This window comes from Furipterus horrens, unplaced genomic scaffold (genome assembly GCF_987537825.1).
Source record: "Furipterus horrens unplaced genomic scaffold, mFurHor1.1.pri manual_scaffold_4, whole genome shotgun sequence".
Taxonomy (NCBI): Eukaryota; Metazoa; Chordata; class Mammalia; order Chiroptera; family Furipteridae; genus Furipterus; species Furipterus horrens.
Genome location: NW_028327174.1, coordinates 63930663 through 63956854, shown reverse-complemented (window position 1 = coordinate 63956854; position 26192 = coordinate 63930663). Strand labels below are relative to the sequence as shown.

The following is a 26192-nucleotide window of genomic DNA, read 5'->3' as shown; positions in this document are numbered from 1 at the left end:
TTCACCTAAAAAATAAAAAATTACACTAATTAATGTCTGCCTACTAGTAGAGGATATAAGTTAACCTATAAACTTTTCCTGCACAAAAGCAGAGGTCGAAGCAGCTTCATCATTAAAACAACATTCCAGCATCAGAGAGAGGAGCTCAAAAACAAAGAGATACATAACACAGCCACTAAAAACTTATGAGAATTCAAGAGTTCTAAAATAGAGCGTAAAAGTAAGTTTTACTAAATGCGATGTAGTCCAGGATTAGATTCCGTAACAACAACAACAAAAGAAAAAGGCATGGTGAAAAAGCTGGTCAAATCCAAATAAAGTCTAGTTTAATTAATAGCATTGTACCAATAGCAATTTCTTTTTGACAAACACCTGAATTATGTAATATATTAACATTAGGGAAAGCTGGGTGAAGGGTATATGGCACTCCCTGTGCTATCTTCCCAGCTCTTCTGTAAATCTAAAATTATTTCCAAATAAAAGGTGGTTGCCTACAAGGACAGAGTAAGGGGATACATTTGTCAAAACTCATCCAGCTTTATAATTAAAATGTGTATGCAAATTATACCCCAATAATAGTTGACTCGATAAAAAATAAGCAAGTCACAAAAATCTCTAAGCATTACAATACCATTTGTGTAAACCTTGGTGATCTCATTTCTGTATGAATGGTCAAATTCAGAGCAGAAGTCACTTCTGAAGAGGGTGGGAAGGCACAGGACAAGGGCAGAATAAGTGAGGCGCTTGGTTAGGATGCAAAATTCCAGAGGATGCCAAGAAACTCAGCAATCAAGATAAGTAATATTTTAATATAATAGTTTTAAAAGTCAAAATTTAAGCCGAAAAAGACCCATGATGAACAAAATAACAAAATGTTAAATAAAGACAAGATCAGTAACAATGCCATGCCGAGCAACTCAGGAGACTAAAGCGAGAGGCAAACTCAATCCTACTGGTCCTGACCCTTCTGTGAACTTGAGGAAGGCCTGGTGGATGAGGCTTTAACTATGATGTCTCAGTTCCTGAATAAAGAGAGCTCTGAAGCCAAAAAGAATAAAAGGTTTATATCTATAGTATTTTCTGTACTTGTGTGCATTTTGTTTCCTAATTTAAAGAAAATAAAAGCAATAAGAGTTTGGAAGAAAATAATACAAGGTATTCCATGGTATGGGAAGCTATTTAAAGGGCTTCCAAAATCTCCGATCTTACCTGAAAAGTGTGAATAGTCCTTGCCCATGCGTGCCTTATGCGACAATGTTTCATTAGTTTCCCAAAATCTACAGTTACTTCCAAGCCAGCCATATTATTAATGGTCAAAAATCTTTTCTTTCCAAAAGTTACATCAGTTGTATCCTGTCACCAAAACAAAGATCTGTTTTGTATGTTTTCAAATATGCACACTGCAGATATTCTATAGCTGGACCACACAGAAACGGCAAGCACCTCGTAAGTAAAATCACACGCACACTCACTACAGCTGTTAAAAATTTCAAAAGGTGTAAAATCTAGGCACAAATTGAATATACATATACAAATATTTTAATAAACACAATTGGAAGTCTTTGGTCCTAGAAACTTAACCAAATTTGACTCTCTGGAAAGCAGTCTGTATTGTCTTTCTTATTTTGAAGTCCATACATTCTATTTCTTGTACTGACTACATAAGTCTTCATTTACTCTTTGCAAAAACTACTTTTCCTCAAGGTGACCACTTCTACAGTTTCTATATTTAAGCAGCCACCAAGGAAACAATGCTTTGTAAAATAGCAGTGTGCTACCTGTTTCTTGTTTTTGTTACTCAAGCACTTCAAACTTATTAAAAATGTTTTCTCATAAAGTCTTCTAGAAACTTGTTTATGAAGCCAACATCACTCTGACACCAAAATCAGATAAGACATTACTAGAAAACTACAAACGAATATCTTTCATAAACATGGATGCAAAAACCCTAAACAAAATACTACAAAGAATGTCAACTCTGATATGTCTGGATTCTGAATCAATCCTAGGACAATTAAAAACAAAAACAAAAACTCTATCTCTAATAGGTAAGGTAATCTTCTTCTGTTATCACTTACTTTTGTTATAAAAAATATTTCTCCATTGCAGAGTCGAATTCCACTCTCAAACTCATGCTTATTTTTAGCAAGAGTCCCATTAAAGTCTTCGCCACTGGCCTCTAGTTCATTATTTTGCTTACTGTTGTAGGTATTTTCAGGCAGTAAATCCGAAAGATATGCATTCCTGGTACAGCAAATTTTATCACCTACTCCAAATATAAATCTCTTCTGATGGTCTCTAGATTAGAAAATGATAATACATTATTAATTTGGAAAAACTTGATTTCATTTGTTTAAGCAATAAATCACACTCAGGCCCAATCCAATGCTCAAAATAATTTCTATCCTTTCTTTACCCCACTTTTTTCTCTAAAATTCAATAAGAAATCAAGCTCCCACAGGTGTGGTCCAATTACCTATACTCTACACCACCTCAAATTCAAGACCATTGCCAAGCCAGATTTTTTGTTATAAGTCCTGGCATAAATGCCAATGTCTCTCTTTCCACTTACGTTCTAAAAATTACCAAAAATATTACTGATTCTACCTTTTAAATTTATCTTCTCCTCTCCAATCACTCCTAACACTACGCTATTTCAGGTCTTACAGCACTTAGACATATTTCTTTTTATAATAATTATAACATATTAAAGTAGCAGAAAATTGAATAAATGCTGGCAATGTACCAGTTACTGCAATAAGTGCTTTAGGTATATTATTTCATTTCATCCTTACTACAACTCTATGAGGAGATTCTGTATAAGTATCCTTTTTTATGTACATGGAAAGATGAAATCGCCTGCCCCAGTTCACAGTCACTGAGACCCAGATTGCATGACCCCAATCTCGTGCTTTTTAACCCTTTGTTAGGCTACCTAACATGTTTGTGTGTGTGTGTGTGTGTGTGTCTTCCCTCAACGAACATATCTCTGGGTTCTCTGCACTTAATAAATAGTAGGTGTTGATAAATGCAATAGATGTAAGTTAATTTTTCTTATATGTAAATAGAGAGGCTTCTTCTCTGCACTCATATATCTCTGACTGATGTTCACTATAGTGTCCTGTTGCTAAAGTTCTTGGACACACTACACACATATTATAACTTTAAAAATTCTCATGAATTCCACACGCTCATCTTGGAGAAGCTGCAGATTGCCAACCCGGAAACCACAGGGAAAATTTTAGTCCCTATTTTTCTTACCAAAAATTCAATTCCTAAGAATATATATTATATTGACTAGATCATCTTACTTCACCAATGAGAAAAAACAATTTTTAAATATGTTGGCTACAGTGATGTCAAAAACAAACAAAAGAACAGCAAATCAAGGAAGGACTGTCCCCAGAGTTTCAGTTCTTTGGTGCTCACTTGGTCAGGTGGCCTGTGTAATGCTTGCAACAGCAGGCATTGATGACGTCACAGTCTTGCCTGAAACATATGAAAATGCCAGGGTCATCTCAGTGGTACTTGTTTAGCACTTATTCCAGTTATCAACAATTATGACATACTGGATTCTATAACAAGTCTCTGGCCCTGGCTGGTGCGGCTCAGTGGATTGAGCATCGTCCTGGAAACTGAAAGGTCACTGGTTCAATTCCTGGTCAGGGCATATACCTTGGTTTTGGACCAGGTCCCCAGGTGGGGGCATGTGAGAGGCAACTGGTTTCTGTTTCTCTTGCACATAATGTTTCTCTCACTTTCTTTCTCCCTCCTTCCCCCTTCTCTAAAAATAAATAAATAAAATCTTTAAAAAAAAAGTGTCTCCAGTACTTTCTCCAGGAAGTAGTATTTTGTAAATTTGATCTTACATAATCATTTGTTCCAGGTTTCCTGTGAGTTTCCAAATACTGCATAATATTTTGTAGAAAGAGCCCTGTTTAGAAACTGCCCTCTGCATGTCTAACAAAGAAATACTTCAAAATAAGAGAGAAAACTAACAGTGATGAACTAGAAAAGACTCTTATTCCAACAGTATCTATATGAATAAGCAATAAGATTTAAAAGCTAGATTAAAAACATTAAAATATTGCAAATGCTTTACCTTCTAAATGCAATAAATTGTGATGTCTCTGCACGTTGTAGGCCATCTTCTTTGAGTAAAGTACTAACGGCAGAATATAAATCTGACAATTCAAGAGAAAAAACAATTAACATAGAAAAGCAGCCAATTACAACATTGTTTCTGTGGAGAAACAAAGCCAGAATTTCTACTAAGGGGCGGGGAAAAACATCTCATACAAGTTCACCATGGGAACATCAATCTCACTCCCTACATCAGCCAGCGCAACAGAAGAGAGAACGAAGAAAAGGGTTCCAGACACCCTGTCCTCAACCAAGAAGTAGGCCACAGCCGGGACAGCTCCTAATTTGTACTATAATCACTGACAGTTTGTGAATGCCAAATTTAAAATACGAACAAGAAGATAAAATATGTAACAGAATTAATAATGTAAGATTTCTTTCTGTTTTAATTTCTGGTGGTACTAGTGGTAGTGAGTTATAGTTTGGGAACTGATCTGCCTACGTTATTTCATTTAATTTCATCTTCATAGCACTCGTATGACACGTATTATTTAGTGGATATATACCAGTATAAAATATTGAGATACTTACATAATGGCTGGGAGATAGTTACTCCCCAAACACCACGAGGTCCACCCACACTCCAATCATGCCCTTCCCTCCCCAGAACCCACAGGCCTCCCCATGATCAACCCTGGCACTGCAGGAGCATCCATTCCAAGAGTGACTATACCCTACCAGCTAGTAAATAGTTTGACTGTCACCACTGACTACATCCTTGTTATGAATGTGAAACTGAGGCTTTTGGAAGCAAAAGTAATTTTCCAACTGGGGTAGGGTGGCTGGACCCCTCTTGCAGAGCTCACATCACTGACAAGCCGACACCCACTTACAACTTGCCCTTCCTCAGAGCACTGAGAAGCAGGCTTCTTCTCATCTCTCATAGCAATATTACAAAACAGAAAACACTTCTCAGGAAAGAGGGAACATATAAAAATTGGGGTGATAACGTTCCAGGCCTGTGTGCCTCTCCCTCACAGCAGGTGAATCCCAGGAGAATGTGAAAGCCCAGGCCCGGCAATGTCCTGTTCAAGGAGGACTAAATTAGTTGCCAGCTGGGCACTTCATTTTTCAGATGAAGGGAGGATTATCACTAAAAATTAACCAACACTCAGCTCTCCCCCAGGCAACCCCTGGTTTTCCAGAACAGAAACTGCCAAAGATTCCACAGAAGATTGTTTTCTTCTATGTGTACAGGATCCTGCTATTCTGCTCCTCGCTTTTTTCACTCTCTCTACAGATCAATATGTACAGCATCTCAACATGTATGTTATATTTCACTGATTCTAAGATACATGTTTTCCTCACATCTCTAAAATTCTAACCTAGCTCTGAAGCCTGTCTTAGGTCTTTGTACTCCACAGTATTGGGAATAATTTACTCAACAACTTAGTTAATTATTAATGAAAAAGTACTAATATGCTTCTCTAAGAAATATTTATTCAATTTTGTTAAAGAAGAGACGAATTTTCCAGCTAAAAATTGAAAGTAAAACAGCATCAGTTAAGCTCTGCTACCATTCTGAAACAGAAAAAAATTTAAGTACATTTTCATTAATGTAAAGAATGGGTACCAGAAATAACACAAACCATATTTTAGGTAGATCTAAATGGTGTGGCAAACAAGCCATGTTACTTAACCATCTGTCTCATTTTCTTCATCTGTACTAGTACCTACTCTTAACTAAGCTGTTGTGACAGTAAGTATATATTCATTATTCACAATATATTTAATTAAAAAATCACAAAACAGTATGCAGCCTATAATCCAATTTATGTAAAACACCAAGCCCTTACTATGTATGTGACCTTTATGGGGCTGTCTTGAGGGAAGAGGCAAAAGGAAGATTACAAGGAAATATTAATTTCTACTTCAAGCACTTCTGTATCATTTGACTTTTTTAAGGAACATAAATTATTTCTCTGATCAAAACCACCCAAAGGCATTTGTAGAAGATTATGTATTAAAAAGAAAAAGGGGAGCTTATTCTCAGATGGTCTGTCAAAGACTGCCTGAGTGTTCACACTAGTGCCCTGCACGGCCCCGTTTTCTCTCCAACAAGATGAAAGAAACCAGCCCGAACCAAGAGAAACTTGCCAAACTGCAGGCGCAAGTGCACGTTGGTGGGAAAGGCACTGCTCATTGAAAGAAGAAGGTGGTTCACAGAACAGCTACGGCAGATGATAAAAAACTTCAGTTCTGCTTTAAAAAGTTAGGAGCAAACAATATCTCTGCTATTAGAGAGGTAAACATGATCCACTTTAAGAACCCCAAAGCTCAGGCATCTCTGGCGGCAAACACGTTCCGTGGCAGGTCATGCAGAGACAAAGCAGCAGACAGAAATGCTGCCCAGCACCTTCCATCAGCTCGGTGCAGACAGCCTGGCGAGCTTAAGGGACTGGCTGGAGCTCTGCCCAAACAATCTGTGGATGGAAAAGCACCACTTGCTACAGGAGAGGATGATGATGATGAAGTTTCAGATCTTGTGGAGAATTTTGGTGAGGCTCCAAGAATGAAGCAAACTGAATTGAGTCAATTTCTGAAGATAGACTTTAAGAAGTTAATGGGAGCTGCTATTTTATATAATGACAGTTTTTTCAAATTTTATTTATGGATCTGATAAAATCTAGATCTCTAATATTTTTAAGCCCTAGCCCCTTGGACACTGCAACTCTTTTCAGTTTTTGCTTGTACACAAATAATTCTTTGAAGCTAATTAAGCTGAAGAAGCCTGGGAATAAAGTTTGAAACCAATGTTAGTTTAAAAGAAAAAGGTATAATGTAGCATGTGAATGAATACTGACCCAAGGGAATTGAAATTGGTGACATACACAAAGGAAGAAAGGCTTAAATTTAAAGTACTATGTGCCTTAATTTCACAGAGAGTGAAAGTAGCTCCATAGGAGGATATAACTTTAAGACCTGTGGCAACTAGGACTTCCGGTCAAGATGGCGGCACAAGTAATCATGGCTCGCCTCCTCGCATAACCACATCAAAATTACAACTAAAATAGAGAACAACCACCACTCAGATTGTCAGAAATTAAGTTGAATGGAAGTCTGACAACTCCAGGCCTCCCAACCCAGGGTCCCAGTGACAGGAAGATAAGTCCCCATAACTTCTGGCTGCAAAAGCCAGTGGGGACTGAGTCTGTGGAAGAAACTGCTGGAGCCCCAAACAGTTCCTCTTCAAGAACCCAGACATGGACTCACCTAGTCAGATGCACTTCCTGTGAGCTCCAGAACCAGGGTAGCAGCTTTAAAGGCAGAAGTGGCATACAGGGAGAAACTGAAGTAAGGATCTGGCATCAAAGTGAGAGCTGAGGGACAAGTTCCACCCAGACAGAAAGGCAAGCAGAGCCGCAGAGCCATAGAGCCGACAAGCTGGTGCCATAACTGAGACTCCATCAACCTGGCTAGCACTGTTTGCCGCGCCCTGGAGATTCCCTGAGGCGCTGTCCTACCCAACTTACAGCTATTAACAGATTTTCCATGTGAATGGCTGGTCTTGGCTTATGCTTCATAACTTCCTAAATCCTATCAAACAAGCAACAGTAAGCCTTAGTGAGCACAAGGCCCCATACCTCTTGCTAAGTGGCCTCAGGCCAGACACTAGCAGTAGCCAGCCTAGATTCAAAGCTTGAATTCCCCTGGGAATCTCCAAGCCCAGCACAAGTAATAGCCATCTCAGGTTCCTTTAAAGCTCAGGCAGGGAGGCCCCAGGCAAAACACAGGTGGGAGCTGACCTTGGCCTACACCACCCAGGGGAGCAGCTACAGAACAGACCTCATCAGAGCACCACCACCCTTGCCCTGCACAGCTGATCCTCCATAGAGGTCAAAGATTGGTGGTCAATGGTCACAGCCAGTCTTTGCAGCTGACTGGCCTGAGTAAATCCCTCCCATTGACTTTCTAACAGCAACCAAGGTTCAACTACAAGAGGGGGGTGTACTCAGCCCACACGAAGGGCACACTTTGAGTACCCAGATTGGGTGAGAGGGGAGGCTGTGCCATTGGATCCTATAGGACACCTACTACATCAGGCCACACTACTAAGACAGGGAGTCAAAGCAGCTCTACGTAATACATAGAAACAAACACAGGGAGACTGCCAAATAGAGAAGACAAAGAAACATGACCCAAATGAAAGAACAGATCAAAACTCCAGAAAAAGAACTAAGCAAAATGGAGAAAAGCAATCTATCAGATGCAGAGTTCAAAAACACTGTTTATAAGGGTGCTCAAGGAACTTAGTAAAGACCTCAGCAGCATAAAAAAGATCCAGTCAGAAATGAAGGACATACTAATTTTGAAAGAAAGAACAATATATAGAGTGGATGAAGCTGAGAATCAAACCAATGATTTGGAACATAAGGAAGCAAAAAACAACCAAGCAGAACAAGACGAAAAAAGAATCCAAAAAAACAAGGATACCATAAGCAGCCTCTGGGACAACTTCAAGCAGTCCAGCATTCACATCATATGGGTGCCAGAAGGAGAAGAGAACGAGCAAGAAATTGGAAATCTATTTGAAAGAATAGTGAAAGAAAACTTCCCTAACTTGGTGAAGGAAATAGACATACAAGTCCAGGAAACACAGAGAGTCCCAAACAAGGTGGATACAAAGAGGTCCACTCCAAGACACATCATAAATAAAATGCCAAAGATTAAAGATAAAGAGAGAACCTAAAAAGCAGCAAGAGAAAAGAAGTTAGTTACCTACAAAGAAGCTCCCTTAAGACTGTCAGCTGATTTCTCAAAACAAACTTTGCAGGCTAGTGGGGATTGGCAAGACATATTCAAAGTCATGAAAAGCAGGGACCTACAACCAAGATTGCTCTACCCAGAAAAGATATCACTTAGAATCGAGGGCCAGATAAAGAGCTTCCAAGACAAGAAAAAACTAAAGGAGTTCATCATCACCAAACCATTATTTTATGAAATGTTAAAGGGACTTATTTAAGAAGAGAAGATCAAAACTATGAACAATAAAATGGCAATAAATATATACCTGTCAACAATTGAATCTAAAAAACAAAGTAAGCAAATAAGAAGAACAGAGACAGAATCATGGATATGGATAGTGTTTCAATGTTTGCCAGATGGGAGGGGGTGTGAGGGAAGGGGTGAGGAGGTGAGGGGATTACAAAGTACGAATAGGTAGTCACAGAATAGCCATGGGGATGTAAAGTACAGCACAGGAAATAGAGTAGCCAAAGAACTTACACACATGACCCATGGACATAAACAATGGCAGGTGGATTGCCTGAGGGAATGCGGAGTGCTGGGTGGAGGGGAGCAAAGGGGAAAAAACTGGGACAATGATAATAGCATAATAAATAAAACATAATAAACGTATAGGAAAAAAAAGAACTGTGGCAATTACATTGAATTCTCAATATCATTCAAATCTTCACTAATTCAATTCTGAGTAAACCATTAAACTATTTTTAAAAGCTTGCTAAATAAGTTTATATAAAGATCAAAAAGTTTAATCTATTTAAATAGGTTCATTTGCAATACATAATTTAATATCTATTATTCATCAAAAACTAACACTTATATACTTCCTCAAAACTGATAAATGCCCTCAACCCTCACAAGAGCTCCACAGGCATTGTCACTGTGCCTCCCCTCCTACGAATGAGTAAGTCATGTGACATGGATCATACACATAAAGGCGGAGATTTCATTTCCCATGCTCTTTCTCAACCCTGCCATGGTGTCACCCTAACACTCATAATTAGAAGTGATACTTTTCCATCTAATAAGAAATAGAACAGAAATATTAGGGCTCAACTTGGCAACAGTTGACAACCATTAATTTTGTTTCACAAATGTACACAAAATAACAAATGTATTTACTTTTCCCAACTGCTATGAAAGAAATACTTCATTAAGACATGCTTTCTCTTGAATGAATTTGGATTGCTGGAGCTTTGCTTTATTTTAAACTAATCATCTGCATTAATTTATTCACTCAACAAATATTTATTGAGCCCTTAGAATGTATGTGACAAGAGTTTATTTTTTTACAAAATTCTAGGGTAATATTTTGATGATTAATAAATTAGTTTATTTTCAGTGACTCACTTTTTACTAGCAATACTTATCTTTACCATCAAATAAAATTATAACTAGTCATTTACTAACTATATTACACAACTGAAATACTTAACCCTACATAACACAGAATTTTATACTTACAAGAGTGATGATTACTTTTCGATAACTGAGAACTAGCATCCTCTTCTGGGAGTCTCACAAAAATAAACGTTTTATCTTGTACTGAGACAGGGACTGTTGTTGGGTCATCAGAGATAATCAGCTCTGCATCAAATTTTGGAAATTGGCGGTTTGAGATTCTTAAAAAAGGTAAAATAATATACCAAGAACCTTAGTATCCAAAAATGTGTCATCATAATATGATTAGAGATAATATCATTACAATAATTAATATCTGTTAACAGATAAATAGGATGAACAGGCCACCCATATACATATAAATAGCAAATGAGTTTTAAAATAGAATTAGCAAATAAAAAGCATTAGAAAAAATTATCAGGGAATTTATTAAGTGCCATTCTGAGAACTTGACCTATTTTTCCCCAAATGGCAAAAGAACCATACAAGATAAGCAATATCCTCATTTCACAGGTGAGCAACACAGGGCTTAGTCAGCTGTAGTGGGTTGCCCAAGGCCACAGAGGTAGAAAGCAAGGAGACTAGACAGTTAACCTGGGCCCACATGGCTCCAGATCCTCTTCTATTTAAATTTGTTTGGACTCTTTGGAGCCTTATCTAGGTTTACTCTTTCTTTTCCCCCTTCTTCTGTGTATATCATATATATGGCCTCATTTTCCCAGTTGACCGAAATATCTACATCTCTTTGCTTCTATTTCCTCTGCATCCCTCTTCAGTTCTTGTATTTCCTGAGACTAACAAACTATATCAGAAAACAGAGTAAGGGGAAGGTGCCTTGACGTAATAGTGTCTCTCGTGGGTTATTTGGAAGACAATGGACTCCCTGAAGACCTAACAGGAGCCTGGCTATCAAAGGTAGTGATGCCCTAATGTGTCATCTTCAGCCCTTCCCAACAAAGGTGAAAGGAAGGAAATGAGAGGAAAGAAGGCTGTCCCTGCTGGAAATACCTCAGATTTAATTTCTGGGGGATTGAGAATCACCACAAATTTCCTACTTTGCTTCTGACCCAGGACATGTAACATGTTTCTATCTCAAGGAGCTTTTCCTGGTATCATTTGGATCCTTCTGTCATTAAATATTTGGTGATAGTGATTAAGAAATGATGAAAGAAGCAAGCCCCACCCAAACAGTATCAAAAAAGTTATTAAAAAGCATTCCTAAATTTCAGATAAAACTGAGTTTTGAGACCTCTAATGTGCTTTAGATTCTCCTGAGGTTTTTAGACTTAAGAAGGACCAATCATCTACCAACATCCCCCAAATGAGCAGAAGTGTTGTAGGAAAAGAATACTACACATCCAACTGCATTACTTTTCTTAATGTTTTAATATAAACCTACATTATCTACCTTATTCCTATCAATTCTTCCTCTACTCCCCCCATCCTATCCAGGGTAGACAGGGACATAGAGAAAGTAGGTTTTAATGTTCTAGTTTTGGCCAATATCCAACCAAGGAAATGTTCAAGCAACAAAAACATCTTATAAAAGAGAGCCAAAACAAAGGTAAATTTTGTCCAATGAATAAAACAGTCTCTTAGTAATCTGAGGTCCCATAACATCTACTACAGAATATCACTCTAAGGACTTAGGAAAAGGCTACGGGAAAAGAAGTGCTCTTTGCTACTTCAATATGTCATAGATAACACCAAAATTCATCAGAAGTAAAATGTCATATTCATTTATTCTGCTTTGGACTCTCTTACAAAAATTATGGGTAATCTTTTCCCCCAATTCTCCCTTGAACTCTGCTGAACTCATTTCTACGTCTCTATTCCCCTTGAACTTATTTAATCTCTAAGCCTGTTGCAACTTTAATTTATACATACACTTTTTAAATCACGAAAACATACTCATTCTTACATGCATTACTGGACCAGTAATAAAAAGGCAAAGTAAATGTACTGCACTGAATCTCCCTAATTCAAAAGTTATGTATTTTTTAACCTCTTATTTATAATACAACACAGAGAAAGTATAAAATTTTAGTTACATTATACCTTGTAGCATTGTCCACAATTAGTTCAGATTCTGCTCTATGGTTTGTCTTTAGTTCAATAGCACACTTTCTTGACTTAAGAGTGTCAAAAAGATCTTCCAGCAAGTTACCAGGTTCAATGCTGGGTAACTGTCTAATATCACCTAAAAGGGGAAAAAAACAGGTACAGTAGGTTTAGGTAACTGGGGTCCTAAAGTTTAGGAATTATTTTTAATTCTCCTTACTGATATATGCTATAATTATAAAAGCTTACTAACTCTAAGAAAAAAGAAATCTCAAATATCTTGGTTTAAAATGACTTGAGAACATTGTCTTAAAAATATTTAACAAAAATGTACCATTCAGATTAAACAATATAAGATATAAAAAGTAGTAATAACACAACAAGGTAAAATTTGAATCAAACTTCTTTCGTACCTATAACCACAGGCAAACTGTTTAAGGACATATATTTTGGCCAATGTGTAAAGAAAAACACAGGCCTTAGATAGCTGGCATCTATTCAGTCTTGCTCAATGTCTTGCCAAACATGGAAGAATCTATGGCCTCAAATAAATAAAACACACATAAATTACAAAATAAAAAAACACAATGCTTTGATAACAGATAGATTCTAGTAATATAATGATAATGATTTGCTCCATTAATTTTTTCTTTTTATTTTAAACAAACAAACCAGCCATAGAGATAAGAAAAAGTATTTTCTCAGTGAAAAATGGGAGAATGCTTAAGCCTTTAACAGAATCGACTATTTATAAAATATCCTTAAACACCTATTAAAGTTACCTATATAAAATTTGATTCTCACACTGAAATTCTATATTTTTCTCCATTAAATCATACAGTCTACAGAATAGTATACACAATAGAATCTAACTGAATCTCACCAGAATTGGAAAGGACTTAAGAGACTGGTGAGGTCTAATTTGAGTTGTTAGCGTAAAATCATAAAAATACTTTTAAGAAGTTTATAATTCAGATACTTTATTATTTCTAAATTAATCTATATCCTGATTTACTCTGAGTCTGTGACATTTTTACCATTTTAATAGTCATCATTTAGGTGATCAGTTGTACCCCAACTTGTGACTCTATTTCATTCACATCCTAGCCTGCTAATATCCTGGCCAAAACAAAGAACCACTCAAACTGCTAAAGAGCGTGGGTAAATTGAACTCAGTGCAGTTTTAGCACGAGCTCTGACAAATGACTTCCCACCTGTAAAATGTGAGTATTAAACAGTGAAATTGAATAAACAGTCATTTAACCACAATGCTTTGAACTAAACAATTAGAATTCCAACAATATTTTAACTTACCAAGAATAATAAGCTTAGAAAGTTTGGAGTGCTCAAGCAATAAATTTAAAACAGATTTGAAGATTCCTACAGATACCAGACTCCCTTCATCCACAACCAGAACTCTAACTGAAGAAAATTTCCATGGATTGTTCTCGTTCATTATTTTCTTCCATGAATAGAAGCTATAATTGACCTACAAGTAAAGTATTACATTTTTAAGTCAGGTTATAAAACTTACAACATGTTCTTTTCAAATAACTCTTAAATTGGAGAAAGGGAGTGTAAGTAGAGTAACATTAAAGGGAAAGTCTAAAGAAATAGAGAACATTAATGTTAGAGATGAATGCACAGAAAAGATAGATCAAATAAATTTAAAAACAAAAAAATATCAAATAATTTTTAAAAGTGCTCCCTAATGACTGCTTAGTATGTTTGACAAGCTTTGCATATATCACTATTCACTGCAAATATTTCAAGCCTTCCCTTACTACTTTTGACCAGAGAAAGCTCCTATTCTTGCCCATTCCCAAATAAACCTTGGCCTTCTGAGCCAGCCCAACCACTTAAGCCCTCCTCTTCTCCCAACTATAATACTCCATCCTGGAAATAAAGTGCTGCCTTCCCAAACTAACTATGAAAATACTATTTTTCCTCTAATATTCTAAACTCCCTAACTACCCGACATTTTTAAAAAACCACCACCAACAACAAAACAACTAAAAAACAATTTATTATAGAGGTAGTGATATTTACTATTTTAAAGTTATAGATGATGAAAAATTTGTAAAATTACAGCCAGATAATGTTAACTATTTAGGTCTTTAACATTCCAGAAACATTGCTATATTGTAAGTATGTATATACTGTATATTTTTTAAATGGTAACATATCTCTTTTCAATTTTATTTTCAATTGCAGTTTACATTCAATATTATTTTGTATTAGTTTCAGGTGTACAGCATAGTGGTTAAACTCTCCCCTCCACAATATTTTAAGTACCCACCTGGCACCATACATTGTTATTACAATATTATTGACAATATTCCCTATGCTGTATTTTACATTCCTGTGACTGTTTTGTAACTACCAATTTACTTACGTTTTCTACTGCAACTAGATTTAACATGTCTATTAAGTAAAAGCGTTCACATTTCCCACCCAAATGCATCAATTTTTTTTAAACCTGTCTCACAACAGAACATTTGGATCACCACTGTTTCCTTTCTTTTATTTTATGTGTTGTATGAGTTAGAAATGACCAGTTGATGTTTTCCCTTAAATTTCTAGTGCCAGCAACTCAATACAAGTAGCATTTATGAGCTACTACATTACTCCAATAACCTTACAGCCATGATCCCTTACATACTAACACAAGATGGGATTGCCAGACAAAATATAGGACACCCAACTGAAGTTGAATTTCAGATAAACAGTACATGACTTCCAGTATAAGTATGTTCAGTGTAATACTTGGTTTTTATTTATACTTAAAGATTATCTGTATTTTTATGTGCTAAGCCTGGTAACCCGAGCCCAAGGATGGTAAGTCAGTGGCACAAGTGCCACCTCAGTGCTCTTCCTGTGCCTTTACTCTCTCCTGAGCCTAAAAGTGGCTTCAGAAATGTTCTCCCAGCATCCCAAACAGATATTAAGACACTACCAGTTGATCAGAGTTGGAACATAAGATGAAATTTAGTAATAATTCCTCTCTGGCCTCTCCTCTTGTAATTCAATCCTTCACACTAACCAGACATGAAGGCATAATGGAAAAAAATCAACTGCTCAGAATACCCTCTCACCAAAGATCTACACTGGACTTCTATAGGTCTATGTTCATTCATGTGACAAATAAAGGTAATGGGCAAAATAACTTCTGAGGTGGCTCATGGTTCTTTAATTCTATGTAATCTTCCTTAAAACTGCTTTCTTCATTTCACCCCCTTGCTTAGTAACCTAAATGGACTTCCCAGTGAATCAAGACCAAGCAAGCTTCTTTGTTGAGTTTCATGGTTGATTATAAATAAGAAAAGCATGGCACCATGGGAAGAACAACAAGCTGGGAGGTCAGAAATCTGAATTCAAGTGCTAGTTCTGCACCTGGTTAAGCTCTTGGGCAAATCGTGTAACACCCTGGAGTTCAACTGGCAGTTTTGTTAAATGGAGACAAGCATCATTTACCCCCACACTGGTTTATGAAGGATTTAATGAGATGCCAAAATACTCAACAAACTTTAAAGCTCCAACTCCCTATCCAAACCAAATTTGATTTCCATTATTTTGCAATACAGAGACTTCATTCCAATCAATGCAGTCACTTCAAAACCCTCTATACATGCTATGCCTTTAGAAAGGCTTTTCCTCTAAATATTATTTCCTTCAGAAGTCTTCCAAGTATTAAGTTCCTTGATTTATAGAATGGAGGTCAGGGCTAGAGGAACCGCTACCACTCTTTACACATTTATAACTTCATGACTCTTAATTACAGCCAAAACCATTTTTTTTCATGCATATCAATTCATTTGAAATTCATATTATGTGACTACTATTTGCCAGCCACTATAGTAGATGAAGGAGATGAACTAAACCAGATGATCAAAGTCCTCACTTTCATGGAGCTTTAACTCTACAAAATATAAACCTTTTCCTTCCAACTTCAATGCTTTTTAAAATATGGTCTGTGAGCTGCAACACCCACATAACCAGTCCAGATGAGAACAGAGCTTGTGCCAACGTTTGAAATAACTACACCATTGTGCATACTTTAGTTCTGCTGACTTTTTTTCATAAGACCTCCTCAAGGAGAGAAGCAGTACATACACTGCTTTACTTCCCGGCACCAGCTCCTACCTCACTGCCAACCAGCAACAGTTTACAGACTGGTTGTTTTGAGAGGCAAAGATCATTATCATCTACTTACTACAAGATGTGGACCCAGAGGCAGACATTCAGTAAATACCTATTGATTGTCATTAGGAAGAAATGAAAAATAAACTAATTAAATAGCTTGTCTTTAGGCAAATATTTTCTCTTGAGAAAAAAAATGTAAAAGGTTTTACCTGACACAGTGTATAAGCACTAAAACCAGTCTTCTCTCTCAGTAAACCAGCTGCTTTTCCTGTAGGTGCAGTAAGTAAAACTTCTATAGCCTTGTCTGTCTTCAGTAGACTTTGCTGGCTGAAGGTAACCCACTCTTCTGGTATGTCCTGGTCTTGTTCAAAGTCCTCACAAGCTTTTTTTACTTCACTTTCCTCCAACAGCTCCATGTGCTTAAAAAGATGGCTAACAATCGTGGTCTTCCCAGAACCACCTTTCCCACTTATGACTGTCACAGCATTAGAGCAGATCATTTCCAAAGCAGCCACCTGATCCTGATCCAGCTGATCTTGACTTACTTCTGCATTATCTTCATCCTCAGCACTAGCACAAATATGGTCACCACTGTCCTGTGTGTTCAGAATGTCCTTTGAAGTTTCTAATCTTGATTCATCAGATTTACTTCCATTCAAAGAATCATCACTTCTTGAATCCTCAGGTTTTTTGGTATGAATAGATGCAAGCACCTTTTTGACATCAACATGTAAACGCCATGGAGGCCTTGTCATCAGGTCACCTATTAAAGAGGCAATGTCTCTTTCGGCCTGGTAAAGCTCATAAGGAAAGATACAGGTCTTCTTATATATGACCACACCGATATCCTTTAAAAACTTCAGAGACTGCCAAACATCATGAAAAGACATACAGTTTAACAACTGAGAAGTTAAGTCAGCTTCTTCTACATATGTGTGCCCATGCTCTCTACATATCTGCTTCAGTTTAGAGTATATTATTAATCCATTCTTCTCTAAATCAGTCATCAACTGGAGAAGAGACTCGCACTGACAAAATGCTGTCCAACTTGCCTCACATCGCAAGAGCTTCAATTCTCTGTAGGTTATCTTTAAGAAAATAAAGTTCAAGCTGCTTTATAAAAACTATAAATGTTAATAAGTATTATTCAAATTACAGTAAAAACAATGTTATTTACTGATAATTTTTTTAAGTCCCAAAAGACATGTACTCCTATTTCAATTAAATTTGGAGGAAAAAAACACAAAAAAACTATGTACTAATACATCACTAAATTTTTAACTGACTGCCCTGTGATTAGAGATGTGTATAATTTTCAAATTAAAATTACATTTTCTCAAAGCAATATACATAATTTTAAAAGTTAAATAACACTATGAGATTCAACATTAAAAATAGGAATCCCCAGTACTACCCTAATTTCAAAACCAGGTCAAGACACAACAAAGAAAGAAAACTGCAGGCCAATATCACTGATGAACATAGATGCTAAAATCCTCAACAAAATATCGGCAAACAGAATCCAGCAACACATTAAAAAGATCATACACCACGATCAAGTGGGATTCATCCAAGGATGCAAAGATGGTTTAATATTCACTAATCAATAAATGTAATACACCACATAAACAAAATGGAAGACAAAAATCACTTGATCATATCCATAGATGCTGAAAAGGCATTTAATAAAGTACAACACCCATTTATTATGAAGACACTCAGCAAAATGGAAATAAAGGGAACATATCTCAACATAATAAAGGCCATATATGAGAAACCTGAAGCCAACGTCATACTCAATGGACAAAAACTGAAAGCATTCCCCCTGAGATCAGGAACAAAACAAGGATGTCCACTCTCTCTACTCTTATTCAACATAGTCTTGGAAGTTCTAGCCACAGCAATCAACAAGAAAAAGAAATAAAAGGCATCCAAATTGGAAAAGAGGAAGTAAAATTGTCATTATCTGCAGATGACATGACAGTGTACATATAAAACGCTATAGACTCCAAAAAAAAAAAACCCTATTCAACCTAATAAGTGAATTTGGCAAAATAGCAGTGTACAAAGTCAACATTCAGAAATCAAAGGCATTTCTGTACACCAACAATAAAATGTCAGATAGAAACTAGAAAAAAAAATCCCATTTACTACAGCTATAAGAAAAATAAAGTACCTAGGAATAAACTTAACTCGAAAAACTATATAACATTGAAGAAAGAAATTAAGGAAGATACAAATAAATGGAAGCATATACCATGTTCATGGATGGGAAGAGTCAACATCATTAAAATGTCCATATTACCCAAAGCAACTTATAGATTCAACTCAATCCCTATTAAAATACCAAAAACATATTTCACAGACCTAGAACAAATACTTCAAAAATGTATATGGAACCAGAAAAAAACCCAAATAGCCACAGCAATCTTGAGGAAGAACACAGTAGGAGGAATAACAATACCTGATACCAAACTATACTACAAGGCCACTGTAATCAAGACAACCTGGTAATGGCATAAGAACAGGCATATAGATCAATGGGACAGAATAGAGCCCAGAAATAAACCCAGGTCTATATGGTCAACTAATATTTGACAAAGGGGGATGGAACATAAAACGGAGTCAAAAAAGCCTCTTCAACAAATGGTGTTGGGAGAACTGGACAGAGACATGCAAAAAAATGAAACTAGACCACTAACTTATACCATACACCAGAATAAACTCAAGATGGATAAAAGACTTAAAGGTAAGCCATGACACCATAAAAGTCCTAGAGGAAAACATAGGCAGGAAATTTTCAGATATCCCATGTAGCAATATTTTCACTGATATATCTGCTAAGTCAAGGGAATAAAGGGAAGACTAAACCAATGGGATTACAACAAACTAAAGAGATTCTGCTCAGCAAAAGAAAACATCAGCAAGACGAAAAGGGAACCAAGAGTATGGGAAAACATATTTGCCAATGATACCTCAGACAGGGGATTGATCTCCAAAAATATAAAGAACTAATACGATTCAACACCAAGAATGCAGACAACCCAATTAAAAAATGGGCAAAGGACCTGAACAAACACTTCTCCAAAGAGGACATACAGAGGGTCCACAGCATATGAAATGCTCAACATCACTAGCCATCAGAGAGATGCAAATAAAAAACACAATGAGATACCACTTTACACCAGTCAGAATGGCCAACATCAACAAATCAACAAACAAGTGCAGGCGAGGATGTGGAGAAAAGGGAACCCTGGTACACTGTTGGTGGGAATGCAGACTGGTGCAGCCACTATGGAAAACAGTATGGAATTTCCTCAAAAAACTAAAAATGGAACTGCCTTTTGAACCAGCAATTCCATTGCTAGGATTATATCTGAAGAATCCTGAAACCCCAATTCAAAAGAACCTATGCACCCCTATGTTCATAGCAACACTATTTACAACAGCCAAGTGCTGGAAACAGCTTAAGTGCTCATCTGTAGATGAGTGGATCAAAAAACTGGTACATTTACACAATGGAGTACTATGTAGCAGAAAGAAAATAGGAACTTCTACCATTTGCTACAACATGGATGGAACTAGAGAGAATTATGCTTAGCCAAATAAGCCAGGCAATGAAAGAAAAATACCTTATGCTGTCACCTATTACAGGAAACTAATGAACAACACAAACAAACATGCAAAATTGAACCAGAGACATGTAAACAAGAAGCAGATTAACAGTGACAAGCAGAGAGGAGGGAGAGAGAGAAGGGGGGTAGGAAGAGGAAGGGCCTAGTCAAGGAACTAATATAAATGACCTACGGACATGGACAACGGGGGTGGGGATTGACTGTGGGAGAAGGAGTGGGTGAGGTGGGGAGAAGCAATAGGGGAGAAAAAAAATTAGGAATCTCCTGACTTACCTTACCCATGCCTTCTGAAGGTAATACCTTCAATACTTTCAGTTTTTTCTTCCAGAATTTATCTCCACATTTCTAAGTATTGTTTATACTACTCTTTAATTTTATATTTTATATATTTTTAATTTAAGTTTATTGGGGTGACATTGGTTAATAAAATTATATAGATTTCAAGTGTATAATTCTATAATGCATATTCGTTTACCACCCAACATCAAGTCTCCTTCCATCACCACATGTATAACCACCTTTACCCTTTACTATCTTCCCCACCTTCCCTATTAACTCCCTACTATGGAAAACCTTTCTCTGTAGGAGATCTCTCTCTTTTATACCATCACTTCCACTTATGCTTCTCCCCTTCCCAACTTTGAAAGAAATTATAGTACATGTTTTGTTAATTGATTTTGGTTAAATAAGTGTAAATAAAATTCAGGTAAGCAACACATGTACCATAATTACATTAACTTTACGTTAAACTCTGTGTGTTGCGACCGTCCCCTTTTCTTGGCTTCTTTAGTTTTCTATGTGTACATCAACAATTCTGGTCCTCCCCCACCCCCCAAAGAAGAACCCCACAATTCTGCTGAAATGCTAGCAGGTTATACATCAGCTCCATCTTTTTTTTTTTTTTTTTCTTTCATGGAGACATCCCTCTTGGAGTCCTCCATCATATTTTTATGGGTTGAGTTGTGTCTTGGCCCCCCAACTCCAGCAAATTCACATGTTGAAATCTTAACCACTAGTACCTCACAATGTGACCATATTTGGAGACAGGGTCTTTAAAGAGGTTAGTAAGTTAAAGTGAGGACACTGGGGTGGGCCCTAATCCAATAGGACTTAGGAGAAGATTAGGACACAGCCAACACAGATGGAGAGATGAGCGTGTGAAAACACAGCAAGAAGGCTCTCAGCTGAGGAGAGGGCCTGTAGCCTCCAGAACTGTGAGAAAATACATTTCTGTTGTATAAGCTACCCAGTCTGTGATATTAGTTATAGAAGTCCTAGCAAAGTAATACAATACCTCAGCAAGTCTTTATTCTGGATGGTGAACAGTGAAACTTCAAGCCCCCTTTTCCCATTTGAGTCCCAGAATGCTCATTGTTCCGCCTCTCTTCTCTACTGAATAAATATATATAAATAACCTAATGTTCCAGAATTTTATTTTGCAAAGCATATAGAAATCATAGTCAGTCACTCGATGTAGGGAATAAATTCATTATTCTAGTATTTCTCAGACTAGGTGGGGAGCGGTGTCTGTAAACATTTTGGGGATCCAAAAATTATATTATAATTTTTAAATTGTATTTTCATTTGGAAAACCATCTTTAATCAAGTACTGCCAAAATTTAAGTGCCACATTTGGTTTCCAATGCCACTGGAACCTTGTAGTGTCAGTTTACTACTCTTGGTCTACAATAACAGAAGTGGAGTCATTTGTAAAAGGTATTGTTGTACCAAATTAAAAAATCAAATGATATCATGCTATACCATATAAGCAGTGCAAGTTTTCAAAAGTTCAATTAAGAAAGTGGGGAGTCTCTGGCTGCTGTGGCTCAGTGGATTGAGCATCAGCCTACGAACCAAGTGTCGCTGGTTCGATTCCCAGTCAGGGCACATGACTAGGTTGCATGTCAGGTCCCCAGTTGGGGGCACGAGTGAGAGGCAACCACACAGTGATGTTTCTCTCACTCTCTTTCTCCTTTCCCCTCTCTCTATAAATAAATAAATAAATAAACAAACAAATAAATAAAATATTTTTAAAAAGAAACTGGAGGACTGAGTTGCACAGCAGAATGAAATTGCCAGACTCATACGAACTTGTGTCATCGATGTGATCTATACTCAAGTTGCAAATGGCAATTAAGTTACCAAAAATTTTTGTCCTATTAAATTATATAACTAATTAACTAACAATCTCAACGTCACTTGTTTCGTTATTTTGTTTTTATCTATAAATTTATTGCATAAGAGTTAGAGGCATAAACAGTTTATATTTCATTGTAACACTCACAGAAAATAGATCAACATTGAGGTCCAGACATATCTTTCCTTTAAATGAGATGCAAAAATTGTCAAGTTTGAGAAATCTTGTTTTATATAAGATTACCAAATGCTAAGTAAATGTTTTACTTACTTTGCTAAATCCAAGTTTCCATGGATGTGTACCTAAAATCTCTTCTATCTTTCCCAACATCATGTTAGAATCTGAGCTAATGAGCTGTTTAAAGTGTCGAGGCAGAAGAACTGGAAGGAATTCCATTATTTTTGGAAACTTCAATGCTGTTGTTACACTTCTAAATGGAACTATAGGATACCAGAAAAGAACAAATGAAAACATAAAAATGAGCTCACAGAACAACTGATGTGATGGATTTTTCTTATTTAGTACAACCAGCTCAAGAAATCCAAATCAAAGATAAATTTAAAAATTTACTTTAACCAGCAAGAAAATTGATATTGTAACAATTTCTTTAGTACTGAGATGTTTTTTCATTGTATTTAACACCAAAATTTATGTTCTTTAAATGCTTAGGTAACTACTTCTTAGCCTTTGCTTCATTTGGCTTGCAAATAATAAGAATAAAATTCTTGATTCAATGATACAAAGATAAATTCAAAGATAAACATAAAAATAATATACATATTAACCTTCATCATCATTTTTGTGGCTGTAATCATGATCCTCTCACTGTTAAAGTCATTTGATGATGTTCAGCCAAATTTATTTGAAATAACTAGTAACTGAAATATTCCATATATGTGAATGTCCAAATAACAAACCATATTAAAAATTATTTTAAATCATTTTGTATTTTAAATCATTTTGGACTGTAATTTTTCCAGAATGAATTACTAATCTTCTGCCTTTGTCTCCTGCCTTCTTAAATAGGATAATTGACAAATGAACTTTTTCTTAACACCTCAATTCTTTTTTTGTTTGTTTGTTTATTTTTATTTTAGAGAGAGAGGAAAGGAGAAAGAGAGAGAAAAACATCACTGTGTGGTTGCCTCTCACTCGCGCCCCCAACTGGGGACCTGATGTGCAACCTAGTTATGTGCCCTGACTGGGAATCAAACCAGCGACACTTGGTTCGCAGGTTGACGCTCAATCCACTGAGCCACAGAAGCCAGGGCCTCAAGATAATTCTATGTACACAAAGTTAGAGAGAAAGAATCATAGTTTTAGAGCTGAAAAGAAAATGAAAAGAGCTTAAAATTATCTCATTCAATCTCTTCACATTAAAGATGAGGAACCTGGAATATCAATACACTCCAAAAACAATATAAACATATTTTCATCAAACTAATTTAAAAAAGAATACTATGCCAAGATACTATAGTGGCAATATTTTAAAACACATCAAGTCATTAAGTATCTCAATGACACTAAAACCCATTGATAAAAATCACACCTACTTGTGTTTTCCATAGGCAGGCACATCTCACAATCTGGCCGGGACTCTTCCTGTTCAGTCTGTGTAGATTGTCTTTGGCCATTCCTCCTATTTTCTTTGTGGAACGTTCTTAATGTTTCCCTAAGGTTTTCAAAGTTGAGGCTTTTATAGCCTGATCTTTGATTTACCCATTTTAAAAATTTTCTTATAATGTCACAGGAGACATTACATTCCTTAAGAAAAAGGGAACAGATGTTTTCTTGATTTGGTGGTGACATATCAGACTGTAAAAAGTACGATGGAAATCCTTGAACATGATAGTTCTTTGATCCCACAGGCTTTACTTGTACCCTCACTCGCCACCAAGAACCCGTTAATGGAAAACGTCCAAACACGTCACACTGCTCTTTAGTGTTTTCATCAGCAATGACAACTTGAAAAAAAAAGTTAATTTAAGATATATTTTAAAACCTCTCTTCCAATGTTTTTATCAAATCCACTATTCTCTTTAAGTCTCCCACCCCCATACACACACACACACACAGCACCCTGCACAGATATGTATTAGGGTGTCTATATTCCACTTACTTGTTTAACTGTCTCCCTCTACTATACTGTAAGCCCTCTAGAATAGGACATTGCTTCATTAGCCTTTGTACTCCAAGAGGTGAGCATGGTGCATGGCAAAGGTCTGCTGTTCCTCTTCTAAAAGCAGTCCTCTTTCTACTACTATGACTTCAGTCAATACAGAGTTTCATGCAGTTTCTAAAAAATGCCATGGTCCCTCCCACCAAAGGGCCTTTGCATAAGCTGTTCCATCTGCCTTAAAAGTTTTCCTCCTTCTTGTTTATCCTATTTACTATAGACCTGAGCTTAACTGTCACTTCCTCAGGAAAGCCTTCCCTGATCTCATGAATGTAACTGCTGCTAGCACTACTCACTATTTCTTCTAAGCACTAAGTAATATTATAGTTACTTCTGTAATTATTTAAAGAATATCTTTAATCCACTAGAGAGTGAGCTCCATTAGGACAGCAACCTCATCATCTTATCTCTCCAGGGTATCCCAGCAACAAACACCTTGCTTGGAACATGGTAGCCAGTCATTAATACTTTTAGGATAAATGACTAAACCTTCCACAGATACTTGAAAATTGTCTGCCTGAACATGTGCTGTCCACTCATATGTGACTATTTAAATTTAAATTAATTTAAATTAAATTAAATCTAACGTTCAGGTCCTCAGCTGCACTAGCTGCATTTCACGATCTCAATAGCCACATGTGGTTAGTGGCTATTGTACTGGACAACGCAAATATAAAACAATGCCATTATCATAGAAGGTTTCGCTGGACAGCACTAGTCTATACATTAAAATATTCTTAAATAGCAGTCACAAGTATAATATATATCACAGGAAACTACACAAGGTAAACAAGGATATCAATATTATTAACACAAAGTTAATAAATCAATAATGCCTTGAAGGTGTTTCTTGGGTGTGTGTGTTTTCTAAGCACCTGAAAAATAATCCCGTATTTGACTCCAGACCCCGATTCTGAGTGTGAATACAGGCTTAACACCCACTGTTATAAATATCCTCGACTATAAAGCTACTTCAAAGCGTTGTGAACATTAAATGAGATAATATACGTCAGCACAAGCTTAACACACAATATTTGCTCAAGTCACTACTATTACATTATCACTATTATTTTACCCTAAGTTGGACAAAACAGCTAGGCCGTCCCAAAGAAACATTAACAGAGATGGGGCGCCTTACTGAGGACAGAGCCACACTAGAAAGCATTTCCTTTTTCTCCCGCCACAGCCCGCAGGGGCAGGGAGCTTCCTCACCTCGGAGGCACCCGGGGAGGCTGCCAGCCTTCATGCCCCCACTGCAGAGTTCCTCGGCGTCGACAAACTCCGGCTCTTCATCTTCCGCATCCTCCATCAGACAGTCATCGCTCTCCTGCTCCAGGACCTTGGATGGGAGCAGGGGTCCCCGTAGTTCCCGCGGTCGCTTACTCCAAGAGGCCATAATTCAACTCCCCGAAACTCAAGGAGAACTCCGGAAAACCTTGGCAGGATACATTGCCATCATCAGCCAATCAGGTCCGCGTCTGCAAGACAATCAACTTCCGGGTGCGTGCGGGGAGGCGGGGCTGCAGCGGAGCTCCGTCCCCAGCCGCAGGCCGGGCAGTGTGCGGGGCGGCGAGGGATGGCGCTGTCCGGCTGCGCCGGTAAGCAGAGGAGTGAGTATCCACCAGGAGCGCGGACGAAATCAGCCTCCTGGGCAGCGGCCGGTGTGGCACCTGCTGAAGCGCTAGTCCACGACATCTCCTAAGGAATAAGAATTCCGGGGAAGGCCACGTCTAGTGAGCCTAGAGAGCCCAGA

General features: G+C 37.1%; 1 protein-coding gene across 1 annotated transcript in view; it reads right to left on the bottom strand.

Annotated features, from left to right (window-relative positions):
• Positions 1-25883, bottom strand: part of HELB (DNA helicase B) — a 39699-nt gene extending 13816 nt beyond the window's left edge. Inside the window, exons 1-11 of the mRNA XM_090273571.1 lie at positions 25652-25883; positions 23817-24227; positions 22534-22703; positions 16701-17579; positions 13663-13837; positions 12346-12487; positions 10351-10508; positions 4103-4184; positions 3430-3489; positions 2079-2298; positions 1210-1353 (exon numbers count right to left, since the gene is read on the bottom strand). Of these exons, the coding sequence (XP_090129697.1) occupies positions 1210-1353; positions 2079-2298; positions 3430-3489; positions 4103-4184; positions 10351-10508; positions 12346-12487; positions 13663-13837; positions 16701-17579; positions 22534-22703; positions 23817-24227; positions 25652-25835 (2625 nt within the window). The 5' untranslated portion in view covers positions 25836-25883. The remainder of the gene's footprint in view (positions 1-1209; positions 1354-2078; positions 2299-3429; positions 3490-4102; positions 4185-10350; positions 10509-12345; positions 12488-13662; positions 13838-16700; positions 17580-22533; positions 22704-23816; positions 24228-25651) is intronic.
• Between the last annotated feature and the right edge of the window lie 309 nt (positions 25884-26192).